At 41.9% G+C, this 26,273-nt stretch overlaps 1 protein-coding gene across 1 annotated transcript; it reads left to right on the top strand.

Annotated features, from left to right (window-relative positions):
* Positions 1-5,936: 5,936 nt before the first annotated feature.
* Positions 5,937-25,542, top strand: mtus2b (microtubule associated tumor suppressor candidate 2b; the record flags this gene model as incomplete). The annotated part of the gene is made up of 15 exons (XM_083985672.1): positions 5,937-6,583; positions 7,097-7,769; positions 8,640-8,829; positions 10,370-10,576; positions 14,979-15,125; positions 16,900-16,995; positions 18,014-18,210; positions 22,991-23,057; positions 23,408-23,622; positions 23,745-23,850; positions 23,942-24,015; positions 24,151-24,249; positions 24,370-24,489; positions 24,996-25,093; positions 25,335-25,542. 15 exons carry the CDS (start codon positions 5,937-5,939, stop codon positions 25,540-25,542), a joined length of 3,144 nt encoding a protein of 1,047 aa, XP_083841798.1.
* Positions 25,543-26,273: the final 731 nt, after the last annotated feature.

Genomic DNA, 26,273 nt, shown 5'->3' with positions numbered 1-26,273 from the left:
CACAGACTTTGTCTTTGATTGCACACATCCCATTGTAGCCAATTCTTTCACTGTGTTCAGACAGAATTATGTTCATGTAACTATACCATCTATGATGATTGTGTGTTTCTGTAAGTTTTCCTTTATAGTCCACCAGATTTGCTGGATCAGACATAAGTTCAGTCATCTTGTTCATTTTGCAAGTGAAAACTGTTTCTGTTTTTTTTTTTTTTTTTTTTTTTTTTTACCTTTCTAACTCAAACATTTCTTCTTTTCAGAATCAACAGGTAAAGAATTAGTGGCATTGCCATCCATATTGGAAACTGAGGCATATAACAAGACCCTATTCAAAGAATTGACTAGATTCACTTTGGGCCTTAAAACAATCCAGAGTGGCACCTGCCCTTAAACACACACTTGCATTTCACGTCCATTATCCAGATCCATCCAAAGTTCCTTTTCATTCCTTTCATCCAAGTTCATCAATCCAAGGCAGTTTCTTTTCTCTTTTACTAGACTGTAATAGCAATATCAGCTAGCCCTCTGTGTTGGACCCAAGTGTTGACACGTGCAGATCTAAATGAGGAGGTGAGTGATCCAGTCGACCATTGATTGAAGATGCTTATTTGTTTGGCCGCTGAGTAATATGGCCTTCCCTCCTGGGCTCCACCTTCAGCCTCTCAGGTGTCCACCAGATGGGGCTAGACCCACCTATGGCCAGTGTCAGTCCACTCATTGGCAAACACACACTCTCATACCCACATACTAATGACAGAAGAAAAACAAGAAAGTATTAAATTAACAAAAGGCTCAATTCGGCCCCTACAATGATTTCATGATAATATTTATTAAAATGTATTTGAATTGAAAATATATTTTAGACAGAGTCAAATTTATATAACTGTGTGAAATCTCTATCACCTTCGTCTTCTTTCTGCTATTCCTGCTCCTACTACTGCTGCTGGCCTACGACGAATAATTATGATGAAAACTTATTTTGTATTTGACAGGTGTATATAGCCTATATATAGCCTATACTGAACACCTGCATGAAACATCTGGATTTACTTATCTCGTTTGTGTATCTTCATGTATGTTGCAATTGGCTAAATTATCGATTGAGGGAAATGAAATTGATCATTTCACCTGCAGGGGGCGACCTGTGCGCATGTTGACATGGGCGTTGAGTCTCTCCTCTCCTCTCCTCTCCTCCCTGTTTTCCAGCGATGCTGCAGACTGGATGCTCTCCATCACGGCTCGTGCTTGATGTGTCCCTCCTCCTCCTTCTTCTTGTCCTCTTCCTCGTCCAGCCCCTCTCCGGCGGATTACCTGAATCTAACCGGTAAGGTCTACCTTTTCTTACCGGGGGACGGCGTCTGTTTTCTGTCTCTGTCAGACTCAGCCATACGTAGATCAACGGTATGATAATTGGATTTTTTTTTTTACACTGCTGCATCTGCTGGAGAGACTGCGGATGATCTAGTTATAGGAGGTGTTTGTGTTCACGTTGTTATTTTCAAGTCGTTTGCATAGTGTCTCCATGAGTGTAAATTCTTACATGGCTGTTGCAAAGGGTTTAAGATAAAAGAAAGGTATAGGCTTACCTACCATTATAGGTGGGCTGAGTGTATGTTTGTGTGATGAAAGGTCAGACCCTGGATCATATGTTCTATACCTGTGTGTTTATCAGTGTCTCCAACAAAGCCTGTCCTTCCTCTGTGTTTCCTGCTGGAGGATCATGTGTGCAGACATATATTTAGAGTTTGTGAAATGTGGAACAAGGCAGGAGGAGCTGAATGATTGGACATGAGTGACCATTGACCACAGTCATGCAGAGTCTTGTTACATTATGTAAGATGTCAGAGTGAAGTGCTGAGGCACCATGTGTGCAGCCCCCACAGCAACTAAGGCCTCAATTAGCCAGCGATGGAAGCTGAGTGATGATACACAAAAGGTGTTAATGTTACATGTTTGTGCATTTACATAGGAAGCATTCACATTTGCATGTCGCATTTCCATTTTTCCAGTGCGTATGTTGCACTGCATCTAGTTTTGCTTTTCACAGCCTTAGAGACACGCCCCTCTGATACTGTTTCAGTGTCTTAAAGTCACAATAACAGATGATCTTGAGTGAGCTTTGGTCGGTTGCACAAAGAAGTCAGGGTCACTGAAGCATTAAAATGGGAGGGAGACATGGTGCCTCCATTTTCATTCATCCTCAATATTTCATGAAGACTCCCGTTCACGCATCAACTGAAGCTCGGTGGAGAAATGTGGTCTTTGATCTGTGTTGTGCTTCAGATGTTACCGTAGTACTGAGAAGAAGAAAAAAATGAAGGAGTTTCTGTATCACTGAGAAAAACTGTTTCAGTGCACACTCACACAAGTGCTCGGACAAGGAAGCACAGATTTCATTAGAGGCCCAGATGAAGGTTTCAACCATCATGTTGCATATCAGGAGGCAGGTGGCGGGGTGAGCTGCTGAACAATGGGGGGATGGGGAAACATGCTCAAGGAAGCATGTTGGAAAGAACATAAATTTCCTCCATCTCCCTCGTGCCATGATGGTTGTCACCACAGGAACGCCGTCAGCTGCTGCAGCAGCAGGAGGAAAACCATGAGAGTAAAACAAGCCAGGAATGTGAATTAAAAAGGCAAAGAGGTCAACGTGACAGGGCCAATTCAGAAATTTGTTTGCATGTACACAGTGGAAACGGAGAACCAGGGCAATAAATGCAGTGATGAACATCACTTGAATCACTCAGTGCTGCACGTTTTTCAGTCAGTCAGACTAAAAGCATCGTGCTCCTTCTTGCCCAGAGTGTGACGCTCAGTCCTCAAGAGGTTTGTGCTGAGAATGAGGTTGAGATAAATTAAAAAGTTTAATTATCTCTGTAATGCTTTCATTTCATCCAGTATGAGAGACGCTGAAGCAGAAAATGATGAAATGCAATGGCTCAGAGAGGCACAATAAAAACATTCAATTGAACATAAAGTAGGGCAGGTGCACTCAGGTGCATATATTTCAGATTACTTGAGGCAAACGAGGCTTCATTTCTGGTTTTGGTCCTGCAAAATATTGATGTTACATTTCGATTGTTTCCATCTTAGATTGAGAAACTCATATACTTATTTTAAATCCAAATGAGTTTTATTGACTTTTATCCTTTTTATTACAGTAATTTGTAGATTACCATTTCATACATGAAGAAAAAGCATAATTTGAAAGTTTGAAAGCCATATAAGCATTCCACCACTGTGCTGAAGCACTCTAGTCTCTGTGCAGCGTTGTGCACTACATTGATTTGGAGTTGGAAATCAATTTAAGGGATGGAGAAGCAATCATGGCTGCAGCAGAAACAATCCTGTTACCAGATTGCAGCTTCTCTCTTTGAAACGAAACTTCATTTATCCAATCTCTTGTCATGCCTGTCATCTTCCTTAGAGCTCTATCTGATGTCTGGTTGCCCTGAGGAAGTGTGTGTCTTCATCTGGTAAAACAGGGGTAAGCTAACTATACAGCACTGTGTGTGACCTGATAGGCAGCCAGGGGAAAGGCAGGTATAGGGGAATCTGATTCACTGGTCTCTGTTCTGCAGTGCAGGTGCTGAGACAGCGTTTAGTGTAGTGTGTGTGTGTGTGTGTGTGTGTGTGTGTTATCTTGTGCTGCAAACACACTTAAGCCTTTGGAGCCTCTTTGCATTAACTGAGTGTCTTTCCAGAAATACAGAGGTGAGAAGACAAGCATAGATAGAATGGACAGCAGCTCTTTTGTAGTGTTTATTCCTTCTTGTGTGATTTATTTTCATTACATGTGAAAATACGTAGGTGAAAATAGGAGCTGCTTTCTGCTTTGTAAGTGAATTTATAAGGACATACTGTACATGAAGAGCAAAGACATGAGGTGGAACAGTAGTCAGTACTGCTTCATGCTAATTGTCTGATGACAAACATTAACCACTTCTGTTCTTCTCTCCCTCCCAAGTTGTTTTTTTGGGGTTTTTTTATTTTATTTTTTTGCTCCTCTATTTATTACTGATGACACACCTTATATTAACAAGAGTCCTTGTAGAACAGAAATAAGACCTCATTTCATTTTCATCTGTTCTTGTGATGTAAATGCGAAGGTGGGCCCAATACTTGAGGCCACTTATGTAGTACTTAAATGGTAACTTAAATGGTACCTTCATACGGTCATACCTCCGTACCTTCAACTATATCACAACTTAAGTGGAGAAAATATATTGAAAAACATAGACAGCAAAGCAAGTTGACAACCATTAGCAGGATTACCAGTTAAATGATGACAAAATGTAGCAAGATGGGAACAGTGTCCGGGTGTTTTTGCGGTAGAGAGCTGCTCCTTGAGATGAGAGTATGTCAAGAGGTTCTCTGTCCTCTACAAGAGTCCAGTGAGGAAATGATTATGTTCTCCTGTCTAAAGAGATGACAGGGATACGACTGAGGTTGAAACAAACGAGCACACCTGCTGGCTGATAATAATTGCTTGGTCATTATACCAATTAGTAAATATGGCTCTTTTAGCTGGTAATGAGGAGCCATGTTGTGGTTCAATGTGCAAACACCAAAAACTCAATTTGACAGACTTGAGCTCTTCGAAAGACTTTTTGAAGCTTGGTCTCAGCAGGGTAAGTCAGTCCCACATGGTGGTGGCATGTTTTTTCCAGTGTACAGTTACACATCAGTTTAATTTAGACAGACTTTGTCAAGTTCCTCTCACGCTGTGCAAAGATCATGTGATCTGGAGTTAAAAGTGCATTCTGACATCTTCTTACAGCCTGAAATGCAAGATATAGGCAGTATTATTACCATTGGGAACTACTGCAGAATGTAAATGGTTCTTTTGATGCAGAAGAAACGTAAAACATGATGAACAAGAAGGCATGAACAAGATGCATTTCAACCTTGTCAATGTCACATTTCTTCTCTATTTGCTGCTCTCAGAAACATATAACAACTCCACATACAAATGATATCATCCACCTGCATCACCTCCAAGAGTCAAATTCAAGAACACTGAGACTTTTCAAAGATGGTTAATGAAATCCTTTCTGCTTCATGCATTTCTGAAAACACTTTTTTCCACAAAGAAACCAGTTCACTGTTGCTGCGAGATAAGTAGTTTCTATCTTTGGTTTATTTTAAACTTGGTGACCTCTAGTTAAAATCAGTGGCTGTGGTTTTAATGAAATGATGAAAAATGTAAGTGGAATTTGTTTTCTGCTCTCAGAGGTTAATGGGATCTTGTTTGCGGTCTATTCTCCTCCCTGGTCCTCATGATAGATGATGTTGTGCCTTCACATTATTCTTCCTGTGTAATGGGGTCAGCTTTCAGTCAGAGGAGAACAGGATTTTGACGGATGATAAACAACTTTCAGGATTTGCCCTACTTTTGGGTTTTGTTTGAAATTGTACTTTCACAGTTGGCACAGGTGTTAGAAGATATGAGACTGTGTAACATTACTCTCAGTGATACACTCCTCAGAGTAGAGGTCCCCATGTGCCCTGGGCTGTGGGCTGGTAGGCTACTGTGCCACACAGATAGGACAAATTAAATTCACTTCATTTTTCTTGCACAGATTAAAACAATAACAAATTGTCATGGCCTTGTAACAATTATAACAATTATTACATTTAAATGAATAAGATTACACCTGTCCAATCAAGTCATGTGACACTTCACTGAACTTTTTATGTGGTGTTTGTTGTTTTTATACAGAACGAGGACCCCAGATGTCTTGAAGATCCACCTTTTGAATTAGACATGATATTCAGCGCTCTGATTACCGGCACACCGGAAAGAAATGTTAAAATTACTTCTTGGCTCCTGCTGACTCCTTGATGGGTAGGCAGGGCAGACTTTTCGTAACTGATGCCATGGATTATTGATTTTTAAAGTGCTCTTGAGGGTGCTGTAAACTCAGAGCTGTATTGAAATGTGTGAGCGTGAAGAGAACCTGAGCGAGGGGGAGTTAAGGAACAACAACCAGCAGGGTGGAGTGCTGGGTGATGGCGATGCCAACGCAAATGAAATCTGTACGGAGGATGGTGGGAGGATGAGCGATACCGCCACTCTGTCAGGGCTGACGACTGAAACAGTGGAGCAGGACAAAGTCATCATCTGGGGCACAGACTCCCAGTGTGACGACCCTGAACTGGCGGAGTTTGAAATGTTGGAGTGTCAGGAGTTGGAGGCGTACCTCGTTGAGGACGGAGAAGACTTTGTCGGGCTTACGGACAGGGAGGAGCTTCTTGAACAGCCTTCATCATGCAGCAAAGCCATAGCAGAACAAACAGATAACAAAAGCATGGAAGAGAGGAGGTCCTTAATGCATGGTGCCAACGAGCAGGAATCTAGTGCCTCTCATATGTCTGAGAGCAGAGAAGTGTCCAGGACTGAGTTAAGCTCTGAAACAGATGTCTTTGTGTCCTGTCTTTCCACCATTTCAAGTATGGCCACTGCTATGGACACTGTTGGCAAGACCCAGACAACAGACTCCTGGCACGTTGCCATTGGTCCTTATTCAACCATCTCAGAAGACCTGACTCTGGCTTCCCAGGCTTGCAACACCATCTCTGAGCGGTGCACTGCCTCTCAAAGAGCCGATAGTCCTTCCATCACTTCAAGAGACAGCACAATACGTCAGAAGGATAAGGACATCAATTTAAATTCAACAGTTCATGCAGAGGATGTTGAATCGCAGGCAAAAGTGAGTAATGGCATTGCTCCATGTAGAGATGTTGTTGATGATCACAGGAAGAGCAGTAACCAGAAAAACAAATCAGACATTTTAGAAGGAGAATGTGTTCAAGGGAAAATCACTAAGCACAATGATTCACCAGCCTCAAATAAATCACATGAAGAAAACAACACTAAAATGGATAAAAGCACACAAGCTGACGAGGCCCCTGGCGTGAACTTTGGCCCATCCAAAACAGGTACAAAGGAGACTCAGTCAACAATTCAATCCAAAGCCATAAAGAAACAAGGATCATTTGATAACACATTGAAAAAACAAAACTCTTTTGACAAGTCTTTTAAAAAGCAGCCTTCATTTGAGAATTCTTTAAAGAAGCAGCTCTCTTTTGATAACAGTGTAAAGAAGCAGGGCTCTTTTGAGAACATCAACTCCAGCTCTTCAAGTCTCGAGAGGAGGAAGCCATGGGGAAGCCCCAGTCGACCAGCAACTCCTACTTCCTCTAAAACTACCTCCTGTTCGCCCAAGAGACGACCCCCTGGTTCTCCAGCCAAGGTCCAGGGCATCAGGGCACTGAGCTTGGAGCGAAGCAGCTCCCCTCAGAGAGGTTTAAGTCAGACTGTCAAGCCACCGGGTAAGACAGCGCTGAGCAGTGGCATCCCCAAACCTGTCATGTCTTCACAGAGAGAACATGAACCCAGGAGGTCTTCTTCTCCCCAGAAGCCCAAAAATGTCCGACCGAAAATCATCACCTACGTTCGAGCGAGTCCTCAATCAAAACCCCAAGTCACAGATGCCCCACATGATGCGTCTACCCATCCATTAAGATTAACCTCTTACTCCAGCCCAACAGCTCATAAAGATCCAAAGTTTGGCCCTAAATCCACACCGGTGCTATGTTCCTCCAACCTGCTGTTTGACAAATATCGACAGGAGATGCAGAGGGTAGGGTACCATCCATCAGGCATGACTGCACAAGGGGTGAAACCTCCTAACAGCAACATCCCTCAAAGGCCAAGCGGGAAGTCAGGCAGCTTTCATGAGGATGTGCCAGAGAAATATCTCCAAGAGGTGAGAAACTGACTTTTGATTTGACATATGCACATGACACAACAGGATAGAGGTTGAAGATACACAAGAACAAAAACCTTACATGCTGCAGCTTGATACAACAGGGAGTTATCAAATCATCTGAGTAATGCAAAAGGTTTAACAGCTTTGTGCAGGAACTAAAAAACGGTTTATTTCACCTTCTAGTACCATGCCTGTTAAAAAAAAGTGCCCCACAGCAGGGGCTGGTTACTTGGCCAGCGCAAATCCAGCTTGCAGCTTTGTTGAGAGCATTATCCAAACAGCTTCACACTGACTCACTCTGATAGTGTCTGGGTGATGGCGTAGAAAGTGCTGTGCCAGACTTGCAGTTGAGTTCAACCTTTCTTAAAACCCAGGGCATACATTTTCCAGATCCTGCACATAGCACAGCAGGTGCTGCAGCCACCCTGTTCTACACATCAACCAACATTAGGAGCAGTCATGTTTGAAGCTTTCTCGAGGACTGCACGCCCAATTAACTTAATAGTCAACACTGCATTTCCTCGATTAGATGCTACACACCCCATGGTTATGTATCAACAGAAGCATTTACACAGTTATGTAACCACTACATGGTTATGGACTAATATGTTTTGCTCAGTTTTTGAGTGCATCAGCCTTTCCACTAAAGACAAAAAAATAGTATCAACTGTTCCCACGACAAATAGAAATAGAATGATTGGGAATTATTTACCCAAGAAAACATAATGCTAATAAATTGTATATTTTAAACACTGGATAAGTCACTGTTGGTCACTTTTATCATTTTATTGGTCCATAATTATATCTTACTGCCAGTCAGTTGTTCTGACAGACACTGACTGCGTCCATAATGTCCTTCACCAGCAGGTTTCTCAAGAAGGCAGCAGCGTCTACCGCTCACCCAGATCCCTGAGGCCTCAGCTGGGGTTAGGAGCAGTCACCAGGCAGCCTGCAGCCAAGACAAGAGTTCAGCAACCAGGTCAAAGGTCAGCCTTGGCCCCAAGCCAATCTGCTCAGGCAGTCGGAGAATCCACCCAGGGCTACCAGGACTCTGCAGGTGAGATCAGCTGCTGTAAATATTGAAATGTAATGTAAAATGAGAGTGAATATTTGCACACAGTGGCAGCACATAATAATGTATGATTTATCATCAAAGCTCATAGGACGAGGAAAATAGAGTTCTATCCATAGTGTATAATTCTGTTTTTCAGTAGGATTAGGAGCTCCACATAAGAGAACACGATAGCACATTTGAAATGCGGCAAATGTCTGTGCTCATGCTGTAAAACAAATAATGGTTTTAAGCCATTTAGACAATTGTGGGGAAACAATTTCATGAGGGCTTTCTCCTCTATGCATCGTTTGCTATTCAGAGAACATCCCATCGCCTTTGTGGCTGTTGAGCTGCAGAAGTTGTCTTTTTCAACTTGTTTAATGATTATGGATGAGGCTTGGCTTTTGTCACTGAAGCTCTTTGAAGTGCAAAGTGTTTGATAGCAATGTCACTCACACCCTACCAACTTGCACTTCTACCTGTTCACATTATGAGTTATAATCTAGTTATCTCTCATACACAGTCGGATGCTCTCTTACTTTATTTACATGCAGTTTCAATACGGAATGAGGGTTCTCAGAGATCATTAGTAGGCCTAATGGAGAGATTAGAGATTAGTCAGATTAGTGAAAGTGACACATCCATTTTTTATTCACCAGAGCAGATGCCATCATTTATATCAGGGTAAATAATGTAACTGAAACTGAACGTGTGGCTTCAGTCTCAGTGGGTCTTAAAGGAGAATTCCGGTCATTTTTGACCCCTAAATCGTTGTCCTGATGGTCACCCAGTGTTGGGGGGAGCAAGAAACGCGACTAAAATTGATGCAGGCAAACCGGAGTTACACCATGGCTAGACGGCGCTAGTGCTAGCGACAACGCTAAACTATGGGGGCAATTTTTTCAACCACAACAAACACTCAAAAAACAATCAAATATCTATGGTACATGACAGGAATCCTTACAAGACACCACTGAACTCATTAACTGTACAGTATAAACAGTATAAATGTTGTGTTTTTGCATGTAGTCACTCACCTCAGACAGCCTAACTCTGAAACATCCTGGAAAGACATTACTAAGTGATCGCAGAGCGCCTGCTCTCCCCGCCACAGAAACAAACACTTTTTTCCTTGTTGTGATGATTTCTTTACAAAAATACACGGTCGAGCAGTGCAGTGGTAATGTCCAAAATATCTCCGACCGTTTATTTTTGCAAAAACACAAAGTTTATACTGTTTATATGAGTTCAGTGGTGTCTCGTAAGGATTCCAGTCATGTACCATAGATATTTGATTGTTTTTGAGTGTTTGTTGTGGTTGAAAAAATTGCCCCCATAGTTTAGCGTTGTCACTATCCCTAGCGTCGGGTAGCCATGGTGTAACTCTGGTTTGCCTGCATCAATTTTAGTCACGTTTTTTGCTCCCCCCCCAACACTGGGTGACCATCAGGACAATGATTTAGGGGTCAAAAATGACCGGAATTCTCCTTTAAAGTTCAACCACTGATATTGTAATGCTTCATATTTTCCCATCTACCTCCAGGAGAGCAAAAGAGGTCAGGTCCAGAAACCACCCCAAAGAGCCTCCTGCTCAAACCAGGCCAGTCTGGCCTCCGTCCTCCAGGCTTCTCCGCCCTGCCAGCTGCCCGTCTGGCCACCTTCGGCTTCGTCCGGACCTCCAGCGTCTCATCTGTGTCCAGCAACCAATCAAATGACAGCAACCAGAGCGATCCCTGTCGACCCTCTCAGCGTGAGTCGCAGTCTCTTCGCATTTCTGCATATGAATGAACATTTTACGGTTTCTACAGTACTACTGTACATCTTAAACTAGGACTACAAAGGGCCTCAGATCAAAATATTTCAGACATCAGACAGTGTTCAGTCTGATTAAAAGGATATTATGTTTCACATCTTCTTCACTTATGTCTCCACCAACAAGTTGTGGATGCCCCTGCTATCCTCAGTTACTATAGTAACATCCGCTCGCTTTGTTTCATTTTTCATTCATTTATCACAAGTAGGCACTGAAAGCTGCTGCACCACAGAGATTTTGATGAAGAAATCCTCCTCCTCCCTCCACCTTCTCCTCTGCAAACTGCAGCATTTTATCTGGATCAAATCCTGATGCTCACTCCTCTCATAAACTTCCTGCAGCCAGCATTTAGAGAAATCAACGGCAGTAAAATTCAGTTGACAAGCCCGTTACATCTGCCTGTAACAGAGATATAAGAAATGTGTCATAACAAGCTGAGAAGTTGTCAGTTACGACTCATTTCTTATTTATTACACAAAAAAGCCTGCACTGAATACAGTATCTGCACTATGTCTGAGCATGGAGTCACTGCAGATTCATTTGTTCATATGTGCCGGCTCAAACCAACCACTGTCTAAATGTGCTAAGACATACTGTAGAAAAAAAATCCAGTTTTCCCTTCTGTATTTATCAAGAAAAAATGACTGAAATAGGTTGGACCACTTATTTGCTATATCACTCCACATTTTTACAAAATGAATACAAAACTGCCCAAACTGGTTTGGACAGGCATAAGCGGATTAGTGCTGTCCTCTGCTCAAGTGTCACCACATTTGTTCCACTCTTAGACAGCTGACTGCTGCCGTTCCCTCCTCACTACTTTTCTTCAGTCTGGCTGGATTCAAGGGATTCCTCACGCCACTGCTGCAGACAAGGTCCCCAGACACAGCTGTTGTCTCACGCAGGGTGCGCCCCCCAGCCTCAACCACAGTAACTGCTTCACATGTCTGTGGCAGTCGTGTCTTCCCTATTTATAATCTTTGAAATGAGAAAGTGGTGCCAGCGGGTTGCGCTATGTGTCAAAAACAGTGAGACAGGGTGTGGTATGGCAGGACAATCTGTGAATCTGTTTTTACCCCGGACACCTCTGGTCCACCTCTCTCTTGCTTTGTGGATCTCAAACTCTCACTACCCTTGGGCCAGATAATGGTCTTTTCCTTCACAACATCCTTCCTAAAAGACTCCAATGTACACTTTATTGGGTTATTTTGTCCCATTTTTAACACTGATTCTCCAGAAAACAACCTCATCTCGAGATGATGACCTGCAGTCATGTGAGTGTGTCTTACTCTGTCATTGGTATTATTGTCTTTGATTGTGGAGCTGTTGTTCAATTTGTGAACCAGTTCCAAAAATAATGTTTTCCCTTCCAAACAAAAAGGAGTAATTCTGTTTGCACAGTAGTAAATAGATGGGTGTCTACCAGAGAGTGAAACAGTAGTCGACAGCATATACATGACTGGCAGCTTGCATGGCAGTGTTTCCCCTGCAGGCAGTTGGCTCAGACAGCTCTATTAGTATGCCGTATGCCTCCAATGCAGCCACATTTCACCAGGGATGCACTCCAGTAAAACACTGTGACTGGGAGTGAGCACATCCTCTCAGAAGCCATAATGAACATAAGGTTGCTGATGACATTTTGAATTTATCTGTCCGGCTCAGTGGAAGCACATGGTTTACTCATTTGTCAGTTGGTCTGTGCTACTTGGCAGACGAGGTTCAATAGTTGAAGTTGTGTATGTTCAAAGCAACTTGGTCACTTTTTGAAATACACTTTTTATTGGTGTTGAAGTAGCTAATTATTATCAGTTGATTTAAAACATAATTTAAGTAGTTTATCAAGAAAGCATGTCAAACATTCATTGTTTCCAGGTTCTCATAATACTTTTCTCTGTTGGTCAGACAGAACAAGCCAGTTGACGCTGTTTTCTCATCAACATGCTGTAGCTACTAGTGACTACATACTTCACAATCCAGCTTTAAGCTTTGCTTAAGTGAGGCTTCACAGCAGTTTAAGCAGCTCAAATCTCTGTGGCTTGTTATGAATATTAAGCGTCTTTTCCTGTGGATCAAACTCGTCCCTACCAAAAAAAAAGAAGACCACCACTGGGCACAATATTCCTCAAAGACTGTACACAGCACCGCTGGTGACTGCGAGGCCTGTTTTGTTCAGTGTTGTCCATCTTCTCAAGAGGGCGTCTATAAAAACTTTTCTCAGCTTTTTCAGTAAACTTGCTTCATGTTTTCTTTTGTCTTCCTAGTGCAGTCACGGTAAACAGTGTATTAAATACATCTTGAGAGTTCACATTGATACCCTCTAATTGTAAAATCTGTTATCTGTTATTGTTTCTGTTATTTACAATTAGAAAAATAACTAACTGTTTAACAAAAAAGTTATGAAACTGGAATAATTAGGAGTTGTTTGCAAATAGGACGATATCACATTCATTGTTTATGATACTGAGTAACCTGATAAAATACCAAACACAAGGCATATATTTAATATTCTAAACCTGCCTGTCCTGACTTCCTGTGAATTAGTCACCAGCAGAGCAGAGTCCTCCTTTGCCTTTGTGCTGGTGTACAACTGATCAGAGGATGCTTACAGGGGATGTGATTTGTACAGAACATTCAGGCTAGAAACAAGCATTTAACTGTGAGTCAGCCTCCAGTCACCTGCCGCAGCCAATCCGCTGCGTTGCTCAGTCTCGATTTCAGTAAGACGCCTTAGGAGGGAAAACATCTGCTGACTCTCCCAGGTGAATTCACGCTGTGGCAGCAAGGAGAGTTACTGTGATCCCATTGGAGGTTTCATAGAGGCCCTGGGCAATTTGACATCAAAGGGAGTTAATGTTTTTTTGTGCTATGTACAGTAATTTTGGCTTCTGTGGCTATGAAAATGGGATACTGTATTTTTAAGTTACCAACAACAGCTGGTTGTTTTATCTGTGATTTCATACTCCTTGAGCTATCGATTTATTCATCTGCAGATCAGGGTCATGATGTTTTAAAGGCGTGATCCTGTCCATCTTTCCTCTGTGAAGGTGCTGATGAGTGACCCCCTGAAGCAGCATGTGTCAGCACCACTATTGATTGAGTGGCTGAATATTTCATGATAAGTAATTGGAGCTATCCGGTTTGCAGTTCTTTACTGACCTTTACAATTTAAAGTAGTACAGTGCTGGAATCCTGGAGACAGATAGGAGTTTATCCTGATCAACTTGTACACAACAAAACAATGAGCACAACAATGTATGACAATTACAAGGATCTGGATCCTCCTTCTCATTTGGAGGAGATGTTTGTTCTTGGTGTTGTTTTGCTGTTTTGCAGTTAGTCTATGAATCAAAGCCTCTCCGATGTGCACAGAGCTAGAGGCGTAATAACAGCTGTTATGAATAATTAAGATGATTGCAGCATTCTGCTTTTTGCTCGTTTCTGTGAATTTCTGTGATAAAAAAGAAATCTACTCTCCAAGGAGAGATAGTGATCTGATGATACTTCATCCTAAAAATATCAAAGAAATACAAAGTGGGAATCCTATAAAGAATCCAATCCTTTGTAGGTCAGGGAGAATCAGTTAGGGATGACTTACAGTACAACCGCATTATGTATTATACTATAATATCATTTCGGATATTGTAGGATAGGATATTTTGGAATATTGTATTCCAGGGTTCCTGGACTAAAATATCCATCCTTATCCATCCTAGTGTGCAGGATCACAGGGGGCAGGAGCCCATCCTAGCTGACATACAGTAGGGCAAAGGCAGGGTATGATATGGAGACAAACACTCACATTCACACCTATGGGCATACAGTAGTCTCGAAGGAACCTATTGTTTATGTGTTTGGACTTTTGGAGGAAGCTGGTACGAAGTGAGAATGCTAACCACTGAACTACCGTGCCGTCCACTAAAATATCATCTGGACAAATTTTATACTTTTTTTATTTTTGTGTGTCAAAATAACTGAGGTGATGTTTTTACACTGCTCTTTCAAATGCGTACTATAAATGTACAAATTATGAAAAACTGAAATACATTATACACAAATAAAAGGTGTAACAGCACCACTGCCAGAAACAAGACTTAGTGTGAAAAATGTGGCAGTAACGAAATTAAATATCAGACCAAGCAGCATATTTATTTTTGTAGTGTAATGTCAGGTGCTGCTGAGAAAGAGTACATGCCTTTGGAGACTGTGCAACCAAATATTGTCCAATACTTCAATATTAATTAAATCATGACTTGCTCATTCATCCCTGTAAATCAGAACCTCTCACAATTTTCACAGTCCCTATGTTTTCCTGTTCTCTGAAATATCTTTCCCACTGCAGATCCCAGCAGTGGCAGCGATGACACGCCTCTACACAAAGCCACAGCAACACAGAGTGAAGTGTCCCAGTCTCAGAGCCGACCTCAGCCTCCCAATGCTCCCAGCCTTCAGCGTCGCAGTCTGCCCATGCAGCGGTCTTCCCCACTTGGTAAGTCCCCACAACACATGTCCAAACAACGTATGTGGTGTTGGGGTTCTCTCCAGACACAGTGTACTTGTGCTGTAGCTGTTTTCACAACTCCCCTGGTTCAAAGTCATTCCAAATGACCAAATGACTTTAGACTGCAAATGTACATGTGGAAGGACACAGGGAAGTTTCAGCACTCGCACAGGTCATGACCACTGACGAACTGTAGCCCCGGCCTCTTCACATGTTGATATTCATTCCTCTGTATGGCTGTTTTCTGTACACTTCTCTGTTAGCTGAGTTGTGTGATGGAACAGGAAGACAATTGGTCATCAGGGTAATTTATAGACAGTGATGCACTGAGGCTTTCTAGTCATTGTCAGCGTCTCTTTGTCCAGAATTAGACTGACCATACCACGTTTGGCCAGGCAGGCTGAAATAGCACGATGTATCATTTGTGGCACCTACCCAGCTTCAGCTAGCTCATTTATTTATGACACACTGTGTCTCCTCAAAATTTTATTCTAAAGGGCTCAGTTGACATTTCAACCACTTGCTATTTCAGTGAAGGAAAAACAGAAATGTTTACATTAAATGTAATATAAACTGTACCTGGGAATCAGAAAAAGACACTTTATGTACACCATTTATTTTGAATATTTAAAAAAAAAGCAAGACTCAAAGAAAATAAATACTATTGTTTTTCAGCATTACAATACAGTCATTATTCTAACATTTCAACCACAAGGTTGTCATCAAGGCAGACTTAAACATATTTCATCTTAATTGGCCTATAGCCTAAACCAGTGTTTCTTCTGTGAGGAGTTCCCTAAGAGGATGAAAATGCTGTGTATCTTTCCTGGAACTGGGGCTGCGATCATCAAGGAAATGTGTTTTTCTGTGTGAACAGAAAATAAAGATGAATGTGAAGCTGAGCTGGAAATTGGATTATTTCATCATAGTTCACAAAGCATCTTTATAATGATACAGTGTGACAGGCACTTATCCTTCACTGACATCTCACTCTCCCAGCAGGGGATCTCCTCACTACAGAATGGAAAACAATAAACCTTAAAATGGAGTCAGTCTATTATGTATCTTAATGTTGCTTGGCATTGCATCACAGCAATCCTATAGTACCATACAATACATTTACATCCCTTTATGTTGCTGTGGGCGTCTGTCGGAGTTCCTTGTGTTGGCATCTTAGCAGTGAATCAGTGAAGGTGGAAAAGCGACACCACCCAGCGGTTACGAGATAGGCCTGTGTTTCTGTGTAAGACAGGAGCAGAATCAGCTTCCTGAAACAGCATCTGTGTCAGCAAGTAGAGCAGTTACTCCAGCTAGTGGTCACTGTACCACACTACCACTACCACAAAAATTATTATCGTTTTTTGGGCAATGCCATAAGAGTAGATTTCTAATGAAAATCAGTAGAATTTAGATGTGATTAATTTGATATATTTAGAATATTTCCCTTCTCTATTCCCCACCTCTACAGTTATAATTAGCTAAATGCACCAAAATTATGAGACAACTTGTTAATTAATGTGTTTCTGGATTATTATAAATGTGTAAGGTGCACAATTTATACAATTTATGAACTCACTTTTTAAAATGTAAATCTGTCTGCAATTAATTTTTTGATTTGATTGATTTGAAGTGAAATTGAATATAAAGTCTCTGTGGAATGACACACATTTCTTCAAAACTTATGTGAGAAAATAGGTGTTTTTCTTCTTTCTATTTTAGAATGATAAATCAAAAATGTTAATTGTTTTTTGTTACTGCACAGCCTCCAGGAGAGAGATACAGAAAGACTCAGAGACTGTGCCACCAAAGTCCTCCCCTAAACGTTTTGCAGTGGTTTCGCCCAAGCCTCAGTCTCCTGGTGAGTTTCATACACTCACAAAGGCTTCACCACACTGCACTGTATGTGTACATGTAAACACTCAGTGTCCACTAACAGCACATATCAGCTATTTTGTGTTTGGTTAATCCACAAATGTAACAAAAGCTACTGTAAGCACTGCAGCACCGTCAGCTTCTGCTGTACCTTTAAGATTCACCGTCTCTCTCTCTCTCTCTCTCTCTCTCTTGCTCTCCCCTCTTTATTATGACCAATGGCAGCCTGCTGTTGTCATAGCAACAGGCTACAGTAGCTGCAATGCTAGGGCAGCTCCTTCAGTAACAATCTTGCTGGGTTAGATTAACACAACACAAGTCAGCATTTTGTGTTTTTCTCAGAAGGCAGACACAATAACCTGAACACTGACTTCCAGTAAAGGTGATAAAGGCTTCAGAGCTGCACAACACACTGTTGTGTGGGGGTGTTGAGATGGGAGGGGACATTGCTGCTGATTGGTCTGAGCCATAGACTGTAAAAAGGTCTGAGCACAGAGCAGATTTAACTGAGACTGACCATTTGTCCAACATCTGAGGTTCCAACCAATCAGCAATCAATCAGTGTTTGTGTATGTAGTGCTGTTTGAGAGAGAGCAGTGTAATCAAGCTTAGCCATTGAGTGTTGCTACTGGGGTTCAGCTACCAGCATTATATGGCATAGGCCATATAAAATAAATTAATTAATCAAATAGAGGAGTAATTATGTTTCCATAATCCTACATTTTATGTCTAAAAACATAAAAAATGTTCCATTTACAATAATAGAAATCAGTTCAATAAAAAAAAATGCAAAACAGGACAATTTGATTAGCCTACCTGGAATCAGTGATCTTTTTTGTGTTTTTGCTGAAAAATCAAACAAGTCACTGATTATTATTACTTAAAAAGTTTAAGCATTTACTGAGGGTGTAGCCAATTGTTTCTTCTTACACATGTGATCATTTCCCATGTATGGTTTTGTCCAAGAAAGTATGATATTTCAGTGTGTTTTCCTGTCTCCACAGTCCGTGGGCGGACGGCTGCAGTCCATGGTTCTGTTCGGACTGACAGGGCCCAGGAGCTGGACCGGGCTCTGATCCAGCAGTTGCGGGAGCGCTGTGAGCAGCAGGCCCTGCAGCTCCAGAGCCTTGAGGCCCAGTTAAAAAAAGCCTCCCTGTGCATGGATGTTTTCAGCATCACTACCCAGCACTTCTGTCACAAGGTAGGCCACAGCAGGGCACTCGTCATTGCCTTGTGAATCTTCTATTTATCAGTTCATCTGGCTGCCTTTGCACCCTGAATTAGGCATATTATGTACACCTATAATAAGAGACTCCTCCTCCCAACACATTAGTAATTTAGTACAACAAACAAAAGAAACAGGACACAATAAATGTATCTGGCTGCAACAGTCATTTATTGGGAAATTAATATCATGACAGCCCAAATTCTTTCAGCCTAAATTGTAAATCAGGTCTTTTGCATTCTCTTCCTCTCTCTTCCCCTAATTATCTGTATGAGGAAGCTCTGACATCCAAGACAACTTATCAGAAATTAATCCCAGTAGTTTCCTCTGGATTCAATTTCAAGATAACTTAGCTTGTAGATGTCTTGAATTCGATCTTCTCTTGCATTAAAAACATCTGCACAGATGAGTTTTCAAAACAGTCTATTCTCATAAGTGCATTATTGTGTCAGAACAGCATAACTTGATGAATTGACAGAAACATTCATCATGATGGATGCATTGCCCATATCAGGCGAGGATCAAATCTCTGCCAACTGGTTTTCATATCACTCTGAAATAAAGAGAGACACTGGGATAGGCATAGAGAACCCAAAGCCCAAAATATTGAATCATTTTTAGACAATAGAATAAAAACACAGCTTTATTCTATTTTAATATTTTAGAAGTCATGCAAACAGAATCCTGAAATGGAAATGGCATCATTTTTTCTTAAATCAGGCTCACATGATGGTTCATCTTCACTTTGCACTTTTCCATGCAAAGTGCCTTGTACTGCAGTGACTACAAAGCACATCATGTTCACAGCCACAAACAACACCTGTAGCATGAGGCTTTTGTTGTCAGCATCACTTTGTCCTCAAAGACAGTCACTTGCTTTAAAAATGGGCCTTTGATCCTTTGTGAATGTGTTGGAAATAACTAAAGCAGTAGGGATGAGACTGTTCGAGGGGAAATCCTGAGGTTGTGTAAACAATGGAAAATTGTATTATGGCTTTTTTACATTCACGTTTACAGTTTATGAAAATCTGTGATTGAGCTGTGTTGCATTTAGGTTGGGTCAACATTGGATAGTTGACTCAATGGCTTCTAAACACAGTTAATTTGAAGTAGCAGGTAGCTGATGCATCTCTTTGGGGTGCTCTACCTTTGTGTGATAGAAAGTGTGTTCTGCCTCTCGAACCTGTAAGCGCCTGTTCCTTGCCCTTTCCTCTCATTCCTGGTCCTCTGCTTGCATTTCATCCATTTCCCAACCCCACCCACGTGTCCTGCTCTACAGTGCGAGATGATAAACGAGATTAGAGCTGCCTGCTTGGGCTTGGCTGTGCTTTTAGTGAGAATGATAGTCAGACACTGGCAGAGTACCCACTAAGGTCTGATGGGTGTAAGATTTTGTGATATATTTTTCTGAGACTTGCCTACAAAAAACACCCAAAAACAAAACTATGGGGAGAATGGGACACCCCTTTGAAAATAACCCTTTAGTTTGGTTTTCAATCATTAGTATTGCCTAAATGACAGCGTAAGCAATTTTGCCTGAAATGTTTCTTCAGTTATCATGTTGTTTTGTGTGTTCAGATTTTGAAGGGTGTATGTGTGTAAGAGCAGAGCAAGCAGTGACAACTGATGAGCTTTAAGAAGGTACAATGTTAGAGATTGGCTGAAGAAATAGAGACAGAATCGTTCTGCAGGAGCATCAATGGATTGAATATATGTATACATGTTATATTCAGTTATATTTTTGCAAGAAACTTTACATCCAAAACTACAATTTGGACATCCCTATGTTAATATTGAATTGATGCCTCAAATGCCTACTGCATGTTGCTGTTTCCCTGAGCTGAGTACCAAAGCAGATCATTGGCTACTTATTGATTATCTCCCTCCCCCATCTTCTTCTGATACACTAGTTTTTTGTTTTTTTCTTCTTAAACATGCAAAAATACTGCTCATGTATGTGTCTGTGTGTGTGTGTTGCTTCCTGCCATGCGTGTGAATGTGATACGGGGCGTGCTAGTGGGGGTTTAAGGGGTGGGCAGGCAGGCAGAGCTGGGCTGGGGCTGGCAGTCTTTGTTCTAGCAGGGATAAATGCCGGTCGCAAACCAGGAAACGAGGTGAGGCTTCGGTTTTCCCATCTCTCCTCCCCTCTCCTTCCTTCAGCTACTAACCCCCCCCCCCCCCCCCCCCACTCTGTCTATCGCACTCGCATCTGCCCCTGCTGCTTCCCCAGCCAGCTCAGGGATGCTGCTGTCTGCTAGCCTAGTATGGGCCATTGCTGCTGTGGGCTCACTTTCCTCCCTCTGCGCTGTCTGGACCGAACGGTAAAAGGCAGGCTCTTCTGCAGGCAGCTTGTTTCAGCACCGAGGATTCCTGGATGTGTGTGTGGTTGTGAGCATGTGTGTGTGTTTGGTGGGGAGGTTTGAGTGCGTCTGTTTGTGTGAGCATTATATTCACTCGTTTCCTGGAGACAGAGCTAGAGGAGAAAATAAATCCGTGCATGATTGTGCTGAGTCAAAGCAGGTTTGTCTGTCGCACTGCCCCTCTTCCTTTTCTCTTAGTTTGCAGGGACATTACATAACATGCTCTTTCTGCTCTATTATGTCCTTTTTATTTGTGTGTGCATTGTGCTTTTATTGCACATATGCTAGTATAATTATCTGTGATTATATTCCATTGGCTGCATACTGTAGGGTGGCAGTTTGGTTGAATTACTCCCATGTTTGCCTGATGTTGGTGAATTTCTCAGCTACAAGAAATCACATGGTCAGTTTTCTGCATGGAGCTCATGCTGTGTGTTTAGTGAAGCCTGAATCTCATCAGGACAAGAAGCCAAAACAAAAAGGCAACTGCACATTTGAAGGGTTTTAAGGAATAATGAGACGTGGGTACAGACTTTGGAGAGATTATTAACCAATTACAGTATGCCCTCAAGAATGAGCATGCTTACTACAAAAAGCTATGTGTATTATTTTCCAGAAGGTATTATGTACAGACTAGTAATTAAATGATAAGTTGACACATTTTTCATCATCCATTATCATTCCATCTCATTTCACTTCACTGTTATTTGAATATCTTTGGGCTTTGGACTTATGTTGTTGTTGTTTTTTTAAAAATGACATTTCTCACTATTACAGAAAATCAAACACAACAGTGTAATAGCAGATCGAGCCCTAAACATGGATCATGTTGCCAGGGTGTGGGCTGAATAGGAGCATTAGGATGCATATCACACATAACTCCCTGGAGAGCAGTTTGGGGTGGGGGGAGGGGGTCTTTAGGGGGTTCGACAGGACCAGGGAATGATGGGTAGGAGCAGAGGTGAAGTGGTAGTAAGAAATGAATGGAAAAAAGCTGCTGACCAACCTTCATCCTACATGAGGTCACGCCAGTCTCTCCCTGATGACTGTATGTTCCAAGTAAAAGCTCTTAGAGGGTGACATCATTCCTGCCGAGACCTACTGTCTCATACATATTTCACCTGTTCCACTGTCTCTTTCCTTCGCTGTGTCTTCTGAGCACTCCTTTGTGATCCGCTCTCTGAGCAACAGTGTGTGTAGCCATCTCGCTGCATGTTTAAAGTCGTGAATCGTGATCAATAGTCATTTCACTGATGTGTCTGCCTCTGTGAGTAAGATGAGCTCTGAGAATGTCACATCATGAGGAGTCCCTGGAGGATACCGGAGAAGTCTTTAAGCTCTGTGGGGAGAGCTTTTCAAAGTAAAATACAAAACTTAACTTCCAAACATGTTGTATCTCATGTGGTGGTGCTGTTCATTAATTTTGCTATTGCCACATAGCCAGTTTGAGCATTAACACCTGATTACTTGTCAGACCAGAGGAAACATGAGTGATGTAGCAGTGCTAACTGGGTGTTCGATCCTAGATTCTTATGATCCATGGTAAACCAGATGATTTACTAATAACAAATCAGAAATAATGAAACTATGTTGTTACCATTCCTCATGTATTGTTTGATTCACTGTGATCTACGAACACCAGGCAGCAAACAGATCTTCCTTTATCTATTAGATTCTAAAGTGCTTTACTCAGAGGACAGCAGGAAGTAAATATTTTAATAATGGGCAGTGACAGTATACTAAATCTCATGACACAACATCATATTTTAACAATATGAAATAAACCTCAGCCACACACAGATGTTTTTAAATCTTTGACTCAGATTATGAAGTGTGTGTGTGTCCGCGTATGTGTGCACTTGTGTGTGTATTTGTGTGCATCGAAGCTCCAGACATGTGATGTGAGTACAATGTTATCACATAGACTTTCAGTTGTCATGACAGTTTATTGTGATTTCAGCCGGTCTTACATAGCAGGATAGACAACATGAGAAGTTGTCATTTGAACCTGATCTGTACATAAGTAAATGAGTCGCAGCAAAATGACTTCATCAGTTATTCTTGAACTCAGTCATTTGATCATGTTTGAACATTTGATCACGTGGTCAGCTATAATAGACTAAGGATGTGTGGTTTGCTAAGATACTGTAGTTTAGGAAATGTTAGGAGGTGGCACGGGAGCCTGTGGGCCCTTTCAACGCTGCCTGTGGCTTTACTGTATTTATAATATTGTGGTATTCATTTCAATCCAGCCAGTCCTGTGTCAGTTCCATCTTATATTTGTGCCCAAACTGTCACATTCTTTTCTCAGAGGCTTACTGTGTTAGGTGTTTGTATGAAATCTGTTTTGCAGTTCAGCTGTGTTTAAATTCATGTTGTTTGTGTTTAAATTTCAGAGTGAGAGTGCCATTGTAAAAGAGAGGGAACTGTCCCTGAAGCTCGCAAGAATCAGGGATGAAGTGGGTAAGTGGGATACAGCTTGACACATGGCAACACAGGGAGAACAGAAAGGAATGAGTCACTCCCATGTCTTATACAGTGTGCTACCACAAGGTTGGGAGGAGCAAGTGACTCCTGGGGAATCTACTCTGCTGATTGAAGTCTGGATTTAGTCCATTATTTAACACCATACACCAGACACTGTAAAAAACTGCTCTGACAGATTTAGGATTTCAGTCATTCAAATAAATGGGCAGAAATACACAACTGCTAAATTAAATTTAGTGCAGCTACTTTTTTGCAGTCAGTGTGCAACCTAAAATGTGGACCCAGTGAAACAAACTCTTATCATCCATCTCTACATTATGTTCCAGCATTCAGTGTCGCACACTGGGAGCAACTGCAGCAGGAGAAGGTGGAACTGGAGCGTCGTTTCGAGGCTGAGCTGCAGGGATTGCAGGCTCAGCAGCAGCAGGAGCTGGGAGCACTGGAGGAGCGGCTGAAGGCGCAGCACATGGCGGAGGCTGAGGGTCTGAAGGCCCAGCAACAGGCCGAGCTGGAGGAGATAAAGCTCCAGCAGCAAGAGCAGGTCTATATGTGTTTTGACGAAGACTTGGACCCATTCCACTTGTCCTACTGCCACCCAGTGCATATGCATGTTCAGTTCAACACTGGTATTAACATTATGTAATATTTATGATGTGTTTCCAGATAGAGGAGATGAGTGAGAACCATGAGGAATCCTTGATGGAGATGGAGATGGCTCACAATGACACACTGGCCACCCTGCAGGAGGAGCATGCTAGGACTGTGAAGAGTGAGCATCATGTCTAAAACCTGTTGCTTCTTTTTACTGACTCACCCTACTGCAGGTTAAGAGAGGTAATCCTATCTGTCTGTTGTATTAGATTTGAAGATGGCCCATGAACAGCAGAGGAAATCCCTGGATGAAGAGTTTGAAAAGATCAGACTGTCACTGCAGGTTCACACTTTAAAATATATTACAGTATATGTATATGTATATATATATATATATATATATATATATATATATATATATATATATATATATATACATTTTGTGGTTAGTGACAACTAATATCTGTGTGGTGAACAGGATCAGGTGGACACACTGACCTTTCAGAATCGTAGCCTCAGAGACCGAGCCAAGAGATTTGAGGAGGCTCTTCGCAGGAGCACAGATGAGCAGATAGTGGTACAGTAACTGCTGCATGACACATCGCAGAACAATATGTTGCATCATTTGGTGACAGTAACTGGGCACTTCTTGAAGAAATCAGGTCTAATAGTGGCTTTTTATTGTCTGTCTTGGTAGGATGCTTTGGCGCCATATAAACACATTGAGGAGGACCTGAAGAGTCTGAAAGACGTTCTGGAGATGAAGAATCAGCAGATTCATCAACAGGATCTGAAGATTACAGAGCTGGAGAAAATAGTAGGCTTCAAATTTCTGCTTTTGTTTAGCAAAGCCGCCTTCCCACTAAAACTAGCAAGTCGACGCAGGGTGTTTTTATTCTTAGCGGGTCGACCCGCCATATGGCTCCTTTCCCACTAGCCAAAGAACCTGGGTCTGATCTCCAGCTGGCGAGCTGCATGGCCACTCACCCCCACCACAGCGTGTCTGGTGATGTCATCACATTGATGATGACATCATCAGTGCAACAGAAAACAGCAAGTAAACAATGGAAAGCAACATGGAAGCTAGTGAGGCGGTGGTCAGTGCCTTTTCCTGTTTTGCACTTTTGTGATGATGTGGACACGAAACACACTATACAAAGGCGCACAACTTGTTTCAATCTGTTTTATAACTGAAATCAAGTCAAGTCTAAAATCAAGTTGTACATAGGCACATACAGACCCACAATATTTAGCATATTCCACCTGCCGTTTTACCATTTGAAGAATTTAATGTTGTGCACCATTTTATGTGTTTTTGAGCAGGCTGAAAAGAATGTGTACCTGGAGGAGAGACTACAAGTGTTACAGCAGCAGAACGAAGACCTGAAGGAACGAATAGACAAGAACCTTGCTGTGTCCAGGTTAGTTTGAATACACACGCGTGCAGATTTAAAAACCAGCAGAAGTGAATTTATATTTCATTGTTGTGTTATAAAAAATATAATGGTGGGATTTTCTGAAGTTATTACGTATCATCTATTAGTAAGTATGCAGAGCAGTTTCATGAAAATCCAGCATTGGGCAAAGAAAATTTCAGGCACATCCAGCTGTTCTTTGTCACAGGAAATGCATCATCAGTTACTTACACCACTTCTTCCTCAGACAACTATCTGAGGAGAATGCAAACTTGCAGGTGCATGTGGAGAAGGAGAGCAACGAGAAGAAGCGGCTGAGTCGTACCAATGAAGAACTGATGTGGCGTCTTCAGACAGGGGAGCTGAGCCCTCGCATGTCCCCCAGCTCCTCCCCCATCCATCGGCCATCGTCAGGGCAAGGCTCTCCTGCCCGTCCACACTCCTACCATCAATGACACTCTCAATGGAAGCTCTTGTATCAAATGCTTTCTTTTATCTGGCATTGGAAGCCCCAATTTTTTTTTAAACTCTTGAATGTCCCTCTCAGTTAAAAGAGTAGGATTTTACACACTGTAGATGAACAAACACAAACAAGTTTGTTTCTTGGGAAATACCACTCCCCATGCATTTCATAACAAGTCAAACCCCAGGAATTTTAATCTCTGACCTAAAGAATTGTATTAATGATCACACTTCTTATTATGATTCAAAAGGGAATTCTCTGCCCTCCTCTTTTTCTATTCCACATGAACGCCCCACAAAGGTGCCACAAACACAGCAGCAGAAGAAAGACCTGGTCATTCAAAACGTCCACCACGAGATCCGAGTCACAGTGCCTCATTTCCAATGTTTCCGCCTCCATCTACATCCCCACCGTCTCATCCAGCACTCAGGATGACAGACAAAAGAGACACAATGAACATCAAGAGTGCGACAATGAACACAAGAAGCGCCTTTGCTGTACACTCTCTCCCACCAGCAACGGCACAGGCAATACTTCTGAGTACAAATCACAAAACTACCTTCAGTAAGTTACTCTCAAAGTGTGGATTCTTCTCTGGGGCAAGTCAACATTTTCATGACAAAGTATTTCATGTAGTGTATGAATGACGACCTAGCCATCTAACCTCAGTCATCCACCCTACAGCTACAGTAGATAGCAGTGCTGACCTGAAATGTATGATTA

The sequence above is a fragment of the Trachurus trachurus genome, assembly GCF_905171665.1.
Source record: "Trachurus trachurus genome assembly, chromosome: 13".
Taxonomy (NCBI): domain Eukaryota; kingdom Metazoa; phylum Chordata; class Actinopteri; order Carangiformes; family Carangidae; genus Trachurus; species Trachurus trachurus.
This window is presented reverse-complemented; position numbering and strand designations above follow the sequence as displayed.